Here is an 11,127-nt window from a genome sequence, read left to right on the forward strand (position 1 = left end):
TATATAAATATATATATATATATACATATATATACATACATATAATATACATACATATGTATATATTTATATATATAATATTTATTTTGCGTTCACACTTCAATACTCGAATGTTGAAAAGGTCTAAAGTATGCCGCGCACTTTTCAACGATCGCTGACGCGATAAAAAATATGGACGGCTGTTACGATTGCGATTGTAAAGTCAAGGCACTTGGGTTTTAAATACACATCGTTCGATAAATATATTCTGAGCATGAACGTCTCTGTATTAAAATACAGTATATAATTTTACATTAAAAATCTTCTCTCCTGGAGGGTAAAAATTCTTTTCCTTTCTATCGAAAAATGTAAGGCATTTAGTCAAAGGCATTTAATTCTCAACAGAATTTTTCTTGTGTGTATTCTCAATTTGAAAGAACTTTCCAGCAAAAATCAACTGAAAAGAAATCTTGTCCCTAAAGGGGAATCGAAAATTGTCTTATTTAAAAGAAATGCTTGAGTCTCGTTTGCGACGCTGCCTTGTAAAAAAGAATCTATCTTAAAGAACGCTAAATCTAAATTCTAAGGCATGGCACCAATCCAGTGTGTCGACTAAACCTCAGTAGTGAAAATTGCACGAGTCTCTTAAATTAGAGTAAGAGGGCAGCCTTTATAGCCTCGTTGAAAGTGCAGTTAAAAAATAAAAGAGCCTTTCAGACGGGGTTCAGCAGTAGTTTAATAAACACACCGAAAATGGTTTCCGATGAAGGCAAATTCTAAACTCTGACGATCTGAATCTGATATGTCATGATACCAGAATTGAGCTGGATTTTACAATAATGGTGATCATGTTTTGAAACCGACCATGAAAGAAGGCGCGGGTCGTTTTTATTAATTCATTCGTCAGATAGAAAAATTATTGTCGTTCTTTCCCGATTTCACGGTTGTTTCTCGCTACAATTGAAAGAATACAGAGATATGTACACTTGGTTTGATTTACAAGCGCGTACACACATACACGCATAAATGAGTTTGTGTGTGTGGAATGGGCTTTTTAACCCGGAGCTATGGTGCACTTATGTCCCAATGGAAGCGACGGTTTTCGGATAAAGTCTAAAATCCCTCGATAAATTTTCTTTTTTTAATATTGGCGATAACGCTTCGAATGTGATTTTACCGTCCAATACTACAGCCACGTCAGGACATTTTCTGGTTTACTAGTGTTTGGATTTATTAGCGACTGCACATCATCCAGAATGTCATTGGTGAATTCTTCGCCAAGCTGAAACAAAAATTTTGGTTTTTAAATACTGTCAAACAATTCAATGTTCATTCAATATTAAAATGGGAAATAGTGAATAATTTTGCAAGCTGACCGATAAAATTCAAGAATATTAATTTTTGTATGTATTCAACATAAAACTATACAAACAAAATCAAAGATATTCACATTACGAGTTCTGATGTGCATATAACTTTAATTCTAAGGACTTTAAAATGAGGCATTATTAAAACATTCAAAATGGTAAAATATAAAATCAAGTCAGCAATCTTCTACAATTCATTGAAATTGTGAAGTTTAATTCTAAAAAATTGAACAGTTTTAAATTAAACGCCGTCAAATTGTAGATTTAAAAATTTTTAAATTAAATTTTTATAAATTGATGGGACATACTTAATAAGATAAGAATTTTCAAGTGTACAATTTCAAAAATTTAACTATTACAAACAAAATTCAAAATTACATCATTTTAAGAAGATAACATCAAAATTAAACAACTTAAATCTTCGTTCAAAACTTGAATTCTTTGAAATTGAAATATTTTAATTTAACATGTTTCAAATAAATGCTCTTAAATTGAGCGGTAGCATGCAATGAAAACCTAGTTACAATTTTAGAAATCACTTATTGTTCACTTATTCACTTATTGACAATGTTTAGTTAATCTATGTATTTTTAAAAATCGCGTGCCACAGCGTAATAAATTTTCGGATTAGAACATCGGAGCAAAAAGCAAAATTGGTCATTTATCATTTTATTTATATGAACAATACATATAACCTTTAATAAGAATAAGCAAGGGTTCTGTCGGAAGATCATTCCGAAATATGTTACATTTTCTACGCAGGCGACACATGCGCAGATCCGAATCTCCGTATAAAAGGCGTCACTTAATGGTCACTCATTTAAATTAAGCATTTCAAACAGATAATTGCAATAAATCATCAATAAGTGATAAGTACTTAAAATTGGTCAATTTAAAACGTTTTTGATTTGTCAATATAGTATAATTATGAGCCTACGCATTTATTATTATTTGAGAAATGGAAATAATGGATAAATTTTCAATGCCAAATTTATAATCGTTTAAAACTATTAAGGCTTTCGATTTGAAAAACTACAATTTAAAGCGAATGGAATGTTTAACGTTTTATTTTGACAGTCCTTTAATTTTGAATAGATTTTGAATTCTTCAATCATAAAAGTTGTGTATAATCATTTATTATTATGCAATTTTAAACATCAGTTCAATTTATTAAATCTTTGAATTAATTTATGTTTACAGCAAACAAATCAAAACTTTTTAACAACAAACACTTTTATTTTAATTGCTCAAGTCTTCAAAACTTTATTTTAAACAATTCGATTGGAAAATGAACAGTTACAAATTAAGACTAAGAAATGAAATTTTGTTAAAGCAAAGAACTTCAGAATTTCCCATTGTAAACAAAAAATGTTCAAGAACAGATCGTAAAGCGACATTTGTAATTAGGACAACTGTCGCAATTTCTGCGGTTTTAAGCGTTAGTCTCACTTTAATTGACTTTAAAATTAATATCATTATAATGAAATAACACTAAAATAATGTTTTCGTTTCATTCTAATGTAGGACATATTTTGCACATTAAAAAACAGTTATAAAGACAAAAACATAAATCAATATAAAAAATATTGAAAATTTAAATGAAATGTATTTTGGTATGTATTTCTGCGGATAAACAAAAACTTACACCTATTACGTAAAAAGATGATTCAAGTGGTGTGTTCTTACTAACCACAATCTTATTAGTTAAAAAAATAATGAGATAATAGAAAATTGACTTTATGTTTCTGTATATCTTCAAATAAAATAATAGATGTGTACTTGTCACTGCGTACTTAATACTGCGGTTTATAGGTTATATTTTGAAAAATCAAGCTATTTTATATTCGACATTGTCAATAACGATTCAACAACGTAACAACATATTTAAATTAATTAATTAGACATTTAATCTATTAACCACTTTCGAAAAGAAAAACATTTTTACTGATTCCTCAGTGCAAAAGTAAAAGCACGTTACAGTAAGTACTCTGTTTTTACTAAATTTTCAGTAAAAGTAGTTTAAAGAATTAGTGAAATAATGGTGACATAAGCTTCAGTAACTTCTTATAGTTTGTGGTAAGTAGATAATTTAAATAGTTTCTAGTGTATTTCAAATAAAAGTTTAAATAAAATACCTGAAGTGAAGGCACGAGGTCGTCCGTTGAATCAATGTTGTCGCTTAAAGTAGATAAATCAGGCGTTTCCATCGGCGCTCCACCGTCTGCAAAAAATCAAATTTAGAGATAAATAAATCCTCGGAGTCGATAATGAAAATTCAATAATAATATTTCTTTAACTCCAAATTGGAACTTTATCTTCAATTAAAAGAGAAATTATTTTAAATTTGTATTATAAAGTCATACATATCAATACAACAACACTCTTAAAATGACATGCTAAAATCTTTAGGGCGCACTTGCGATATAGAAATTTCTAATTAACGGATCCTGTATTTTTACCGACCGCTCGTGCCGTCCATATTATCGTCAATATTAGCGAGAAAATCCTCGGGCGTATGAGGTAGAGAATACGCCGATCCAAGTCCTAAACCACTATCTGCACTTTCTTGACGCGCATGTTGTTCACTAATGCCGGATAAAAATGGATCCATCGCAGCATCGGTCGTACTTTGCCGGATCATTAATTCTTGCTGGAAACAAATGTTTTAAATTAAATTATTATTCAAAGTTTAGGAGATAGAGGAATGCTGGCGGTTTCATATTTCTTTAAATTTTACAGTTAAAAAAAAACCAGAGTTCAATGGAAAATATGTTAGGTCTATTAAATTATCCCACCTGGCGCATAATCTCTTGCTGACGCTGTTTAAGACGCTCACGCTCCATTTGAAGGGATTGCAGTCGCAATTTTTGTTGACAGGCTTGAAGGGTTTGATTACTTGGAATGGCCCCTGCACCGGGTTGCTGTATCCAATTTTGTGGCAGCATTGCTCCAGATGTGGGAGCTCGCTGGAGATGTGACGCTGCAAACATTTTCATCACATTAAAAAATCATTCTCAGCATATATTAGCCAGATGTAATTTATGAGTCTAACTAAGTAAAGGGTCATGCAGCCCAATGGTTTCCGAACTTTTGAATTCATGAAATTGCTGATACATTGGTTAATTTTGCCTCAAACTAAACTCCCCAACTTATAATGAGATTGCTGTTATAAAGCTCCATTTCTTTCTTCTGTATCTTTTACGTCATCTGTGATTTCTACTTTTCAGCCTTTGTTCAAAACATTAGATTTGTCTTCCGGCCCGGAAAATAACAACTATTTTGGTCCAACATTCAATTAAAAAAAAAAAAAAAATGAAGTGCATTAAGTTTCGAAGAGCATCCAGCCCGGAACTTTTGTCTTTATTTCTTTATTCACTAAATTTTAAATTAAAATATGAAAAAGTTACCTTTTTTGCTAAACGAATTTTTACGCTTAATTCACTGCTTCGTTAAACTATATATCATCTTAAATCAATGAAAACCATCAGAGAATATAAATAATTTTATTATTAGTTTATTCAATTATTATAAACCAAGTAGAAAAAAAAAACAATATTTTTGCTGAGCCTGCTTTGTATTAATGTAGGAAGATTTATTCACACAAATAATTTAAAAGTTAGCAATAACCATTGTTAAAAATTGGTTTTGTGGCAAACTATTTAAATTTGAGGTTTTGCTAAAAAATTTTTCACCGGGGCATTCTTGAAGTCGCAACTGTGAAGAACCGTTTTTCAAGAAAAGAATACGTATTTTCACTTGGCCAATGCCATAAGCACATGTTATATTTTTTCTTCGAACATGAAATACACCTGCTACCTCTTACTATTCGGATATGAGTATAGTCCCAATTAATTCAGTGTAGGTCTCAGTATCCTCTCCACCCAAACCCAAAAATAATAAGTATGAGCTGCGAAATATCGCCTAAACTACCGGCCATAAGTGCCTTTTTCATGCGGACGCCCACATATAGGTTTGATAATATTTGCTAAAATATAACAATTACAATTCTTATAAAAAAATGTGAAATTTTGGTAGTTACGCCTAGAAAAAAAAAATGTTTGTTTTTTGCACTGAAACTAATTTTAATTAGGCCGAGTCTAAACATCCGAACAGTCCGTACATTTATAACATGGTCGAGTCTAATCCTACATGCCTGGTAAGGAGAAGTAGGAGGTGGAAGAAGGAAGGTGGCGGAACTTGTGCCTGGACGTATAGACTTAAATGTATAGATTTACATTTAAATTATTATTGTAAGAATGACTTCTAGTCACAAAACTATTTAAAAAGTCAACAATAACCATTGTTTAACCATTGTGAACTTTTTAAATATTTTTGTGATTAAAAGTAATTCATAAATTATTAATAAAAATAATGCTGTTACTGATAATAACACTATTTACTGATTTGTTTGTCAAATTTGTTTGCTAGAATTAAATTGATTAACAAGCAAATATTTTGTTTCCTGTGATTCCCCCATGCATTGATTTAAGGTGATATAAATGTAAAAAATGTTACTTTTTTCTTATTTTCAGTGAAAATTTAGTGAATAAACAAATAGAGAAGACCTATGACAAGATCGATAACAACCCCTAGACACAAAAACCAGCCATAGGAGCAGTCAATATTATCAATGAAAACCGATAGCTTATAACAAAAGTTGCTACCGGCAACAAAAATCTAGTAACTTTCAATGGCAGAAACAGCGACCTATGACAACCCATAACAACAATTAAAGGTCAGCAAAAATATAAATTTATCTACTCTAAAATAATTATAATTGCAGTCACCGACATTTTTCGAGAGTTCGTTTTCGAATTTTAGAATTAATGGATGGTCATTGTCATTGTCAAGTTTTATAAAAAATAATAAATGTATAGTTTAAAAAAAACATCATTAAGTACCAGTACACGTAATAAAATTGAAAGAACTTACGAATCCTTGGGTCAAACCAGGAGGTGGTGCGGGTCTGATGGTTTATAAAATAAATTTCACCCTCGGAAGTTCTTGCTTGCTCCCACCCATCGGGAAGAGGGCCAAGAGTGCTGCTAGCCGTAGCAGTTTTTCCGCTTTCTACCGCTGCTGCAACGGCTGCAACACTCACGGCTGCTGCTGTTTTTCGCGGATCCTCCCATGTTGTGGTCCTCGTCAGATGACTGGAAATGAAAAAAACTCTTTAGTTTCATGGCCAAATGCATTGCAATAAAATTATAGTTACTTTTATATAAAACTTTATAACTAAGTGTTGATGGTCAAGATTTGGGTAAACCAAATAGTGTGTTAAGTCTTTAGCCAATATTAAATTCATTATAAATAAATAATTTATTAATTTTAATTAATTTTTAGTGAAATTATGTTACTTTATCTGGCAGCTATACTTCTTTTCTGATAAAAAAAAAACACACACATGAGAAAGTTTATGACAATACAGAAAATTCTCGTGACTGACAATCGGTGAAGTTAGCTATTTTTATTCGCGGTTAAAATATTCGTATTTGTTATCCAGTCGGCTGAACGACCTTTTCCTCATAAAGATATTCTTAATGATCTCCTTTCTAATTTAGGATTAAATTAAGCGCTTTTCCAGATGCAGGGACATTGGATTAGTAAGCTCTGTGAAGAAAACTAGTCTGGCATCACCATGTGCCATTGCACTGTGGCCACTGTCGTATATATTTGAACTCTGACGTCACACATGGCCTGCAAAACAATCTTTCTCCATTCCTATTCCTGTCTCGAGTACATTTCGACTAACATTTATGCACGCCAAATTTAGTGTCTGCTCATCAGCATCCTCATAAGGACGGATTTTTCAACTGCAAAATGTGTGTTTGACAGAAGTGAAACTTTTTTAAAACGGAAATTAACCTATTTAGATATCAACCAAAAATTAAAACCTCTATTTAAAAATTTAAAACCTCTATAAATTCGAATAAAATCGATAGAATTAGATACATTATTCTAATTCTCTGTAATTTCTCCAAGTAGAGAAACAAATAGACAACCGAATAGAAAAACAAATTTGAGATATGTTAAGCTGACGTAACCACATCTTCGAATCGAGTTGAAACCTATCAAACAATTAAGAGCTTATTTAATGCTAATTTAATGCCTTATTGCCAAATTTAATGCTGCATTATTTAAAAAAAAACCAGGGGTTCCGCTAGCTTAACGTTAAGCTGGCGGAACCCATGTGAAATAAATGTTAAATCGAGTTCTGTCATATCACATAATTAAGGGCTCATTTAATGCGAATTTAATGCCCCATTCCCAAATTTAATGCTCCACTATTTTTTGTAACCGGGGGTTACGCTAGCTTAATGTTGAGCTGACGGAACCCCATGCGAAATAAACGTTGAATCGAGTTCTATCGTATCGCATAGTTGAAGGCTCATTTAATGCTTTCCAAAACCATTAAAAATTATTTTCCAAAAACAACCCCTAATACTGAAAAACCACCCTAAATATAAATTATGCACAAATTGTAAATCCGACCATACCATAATTTAGGGCTTAATATAAATTATTCACAAATTGTAAATCTGTTCATATCACATTTGAGGGCTCATTAAAGGTTAATTTTATGTCTTTAAAACAATTATAATCCGCTGTTTTTGAAAAAAAGGGATTATGCTGGCTGAACGCTAAGGCGATACGCGAAAATAAGGCAAGTATGGACTCTTAACTTTTTTAAATACCGCATACTGTCTAAACTTCAATTATTGAGATCAATCATTTTCAGCGAAAATCCTTACAGATTTTAGTTATATCTACGTCTCTTACTGGTTCGAATTTAGAAAATAATTAAGGGCTCACTTACTATTAAAAACCAGATGCTACTCTGGCTTAACGGTAAGCTGACGTAACCCCCGGTTTGAAAAAAATAGTGAATAAGCATTAAATTTGGCTATTGGGCATTAAATGAGTCCATAATTATAGTTTGGACAGATTTACAATTTATATTAAGGGTGGTTTTTCAGTATTAGGGGTGGCTTTTGGAAAATAATATTTCGTGGTTTTAGAAAGTATTAAATAAGCCTTTCATCCTGTGATAGGACAGAACTCGATTCAACGTTTATTTTCCATGGGGTTCCATCAGCTTAACATTAAGCTAGCGAAACCCCCGGTTACAAAAAAATAGTGGAGCATTAGATTTGGCAATGGGGCATTAAATGAGAATTAAATGAGCTCTTAATTATAGTATAATCAGATTTACAATTTGTGCATAATTTATATTTAGGGTGGTTTTTCAGTATTAGGGGTGGCTTTTGGAAAATAATTTTTGGTGGTTTTGGAGAGCATTAAATGAGCCATTAAAGATGTGATACGATAGCACTCGATTAAACATTTATTTCACATGGGGTTCCGTCAGCTTAACGTTAAGCTAGCGTAACCCCCGTGTTTTTTTTTTTTTTAATAGCGGAGCATTAAATTTGGCAATGGGGCATTAAATGAGCATTAAATGAGCCCATAATTATAGTATGATCAGATTTAAAATTGGTGCATAATTTATATTAAGAGCAGGTTTTCAGTATTAGGGGTGACTTTTGGAAAATAATTTTTGGTGGTTTTGAAGAGCAATAAATAATCCTTTAATTATGTGATTGAATAGAACTCATTCGACGTTTATTTCACATGGGGTTCCGTCAGCTTAACGTTAAGCTAGCGTAACCCCAGGTTAAAAGAATAGTGGTGCATTAAATTTGGCAATGGGGCATTAAATAAGCATTAAATGAGCCCTTAATTATGTGATATGACAGAACTCATTTTAACATTTATTTCACATGGGGTTTCGCCAGCTTAACGTTAAGCTAGCGTAATCCCTGTTTTTTTTTTAAGTAATGCAGCATTAAATTTGGCACTAGGGCATTAAATTAGCATTAAACGAGCCCTTAATTATGAGATAGGATTTTACTCGATTCGAAGATGTGGTTGCGTCAGCTTAACATACCTACTAATTTGCTAATTTTAATATGAACTTTAAATAAAAAATGTGTAACTTTCACAACAAATATTCGCAAATTTGTTTAACTACTAGTAATTCCGCGGGATTTACTGAAAAATGTATAGGTTCTGTACAGAAAAGCTATGCTAATATCAAATGCGCATGGTGGCCGCTGGACAAGGGAGGTTGAAAAATTAAAGGAAATTTTTTTAGATAGGAAAAAGCCAGGAGAGAGCAGTGAATTTATTTTTTGACCGCGAATTTTTACAATATCTTGTAAACAATATTTCTCATCGCTTAGAATGTAACTAACTTGACATTACATGAAATTATACGATTTTTATTAAGTTCAACTAGAAATTCTTTAGAATTTAAAAGTTCAATTTGGAAGATTTTTAATTATGAAATCATTCAGTTTATACTGCATAATCGTAAAGCTCTTTACTTTAAACATTTTTTATTTTTCAGGCATTACTTATATTTTAAATACATTTTTAAACTTATTAGTAATACAAAATTACAAGTTTTAAAAATTGAATATAAATAAATTAAATATTTAAAAAATAAAATAAGCTATTCAAAAATTAATAATAATTGAAAAATCGTTGCTAATTGTACTCTTTCAAGTCAAAAGCTTTTAATAGTTAATCGATTTAAATGGCGCATAGAAGCTTGATACATTATTTACCATTTTTAACTAATTTCAAGTGCGTAGATTCATAAATAGGCACTGTTAACTGATTGAAAATGTTTCAAATTAAACACTTTATAATATTGAAGACTTCAAAAAATTAATCTTTTAAAACTGTACAGAATGTAATGGAACAAAGTTACTATTTCAAATTACAAGCCCGAAATGTAACTGAAATTCTTGAACTTTAAAAAATATAAGTAGCAACTGGATACAGTCCGCTGTCCGAATAATGTCGGACTTGGACTAGTAGGGGAGTATTTTTCGTGGAACTCAGCTTCCCTCACTCTTAGCACGTGAAAGCGCCATCGAAATCGCGTCCGCTCTTCCTGTCGCTCGTCAGTTTTCTTTTCCCCCCCCGCAAGTACGCAGTGTATAAATTTGTATGTTTTTTTGTTGTTGCGATTTTCATTCCACAAAAACGAGCCATTTTTGTAAACGCATTGATTCGGTAAGTATTTGATTAATCATTATATGTACTATAAAGCATTAATCCAGTACGTAGTCTATGTCCGTACATTTATTTGAGTGGCACTATTCAGATAGTGGATTGCAATGACGGCGCTCGAAACGATAGCGCGATGATGGGATGTGCAATCGAGCAAATATGAGGATAAACGGCACTATTCAGACAGCGGACTGTAAATTATGCAATTATGAACTTTTTCTATAATAATTAAATTTTACATGATTTAATTGTTTAATCTAAAGGTTCCAAATTTAAATATAAAAGTTCTAACACTTGTTTCCAGCATTAATATGAGATTTAATTTTAAACTTTTTCACTTTTCAGGTTTACAATTTGAAATTAAAGAATATTGAAGGCCTTTTATTTGATATTTGAACGGTTTAGACAATACAAAACAATAGTTCACACCTGTACAATATTGAATGCTTGAACTTGACCCTTAAACGGCCAAAACGCCACTACCGGGACACTGCTTTTCAACGGCCAATAACTAGACTATACGACACTAGAAAAAATTGAGACACATATATTTTTATTGCTTGATATCTCCTCTTTCCGACGGTGCCAATGAAATTCCTCAAAAAATTTATTTATTATTCCAAAATGCAGTTTAAACAAAAAAAAACGTGATTTTTCGTGCCTATTTTTTTTGTGAACCATTTTCCAAAGCTTTTCGAGT

General features: G+C 31.6%; 1 protein-coding gene and 1 long non-coding RNA gene across 3 annotated transcripts in view; one reads left to right on the forward strand and one right to left on the reverse strand.

Moving 5' to 3' along the window:
- The window catches only part of LOC117166994, a 9,247-nt gene extending 1,703 nt beyond the window's left edge, over window positions 1–7,544 (forward strand). The window contains exons 2-3 of the long non-coding RNA XR_004466343.1: window positions 5,879–6,081; window positions 6,931–7,544. This is a non-coding gene — a long non-coding RNA (uncharacterized LOC117166994). The remainder of the gene's footprint in view (window positions 1–5,878; window positions 6,082–6,930) is intronic.
- Window positions 769–6,930, reverse strand: LOC117166987 (transcriptional coactivator YAP1-like). 2 transcript variants are annotated; one of them, XR_004466342.1, is made up of 6 exons: window positions 6,863–6,930; window positions 6,279–6,499; window positions 4,142–4,326; window positions 3,806–3,996; window positions 3,482–3,567; window positions 769–1,261 (listed from the first exon to the last, which is right to left on the reverse strand). XR_004466342.1 is itself a non-coding variant. In XM_033351508.1 (6 exons), the coding sequence occupies exons 1-6, from the start codon at window positions 6,871–6,873 to the stop codon at window positions 1,166–1,168; spliced, it is 786 nt and encodes a 261-aa protein (XP_033207399.1). In that variant the 5' UTR covers window positions 6,874–6,926; the 3' UTR covers window positions 769–1,165. The 2 variants fall into 2 exon arrangements, 1 of the variants encoding a protein (XP_033207399.1); XM_033351508.1 differs by having other exon boundaries at window positions 3,810–3,996; window positions 6,863–6,926.
- Window positions 7,545–11,127: the final 3,583 nt, after the last annotated feature.

Source organism: Belonocnema kinseyi, chromosome 1 (genome assembly GCF_010883055.1).
Source record: "Belonocnema kinseyi isolate 2016_QV_RU_SX_M_011 chromosome 1, B_treatae_v1, whole genome shotgun sequence".
Lineage (NCBI taxonomy): Eukaryota > Metazoa > Arthropoda > Insecta > Hymenoptera > Cynipidae > Belonocnema > Belonocnema kinseyi.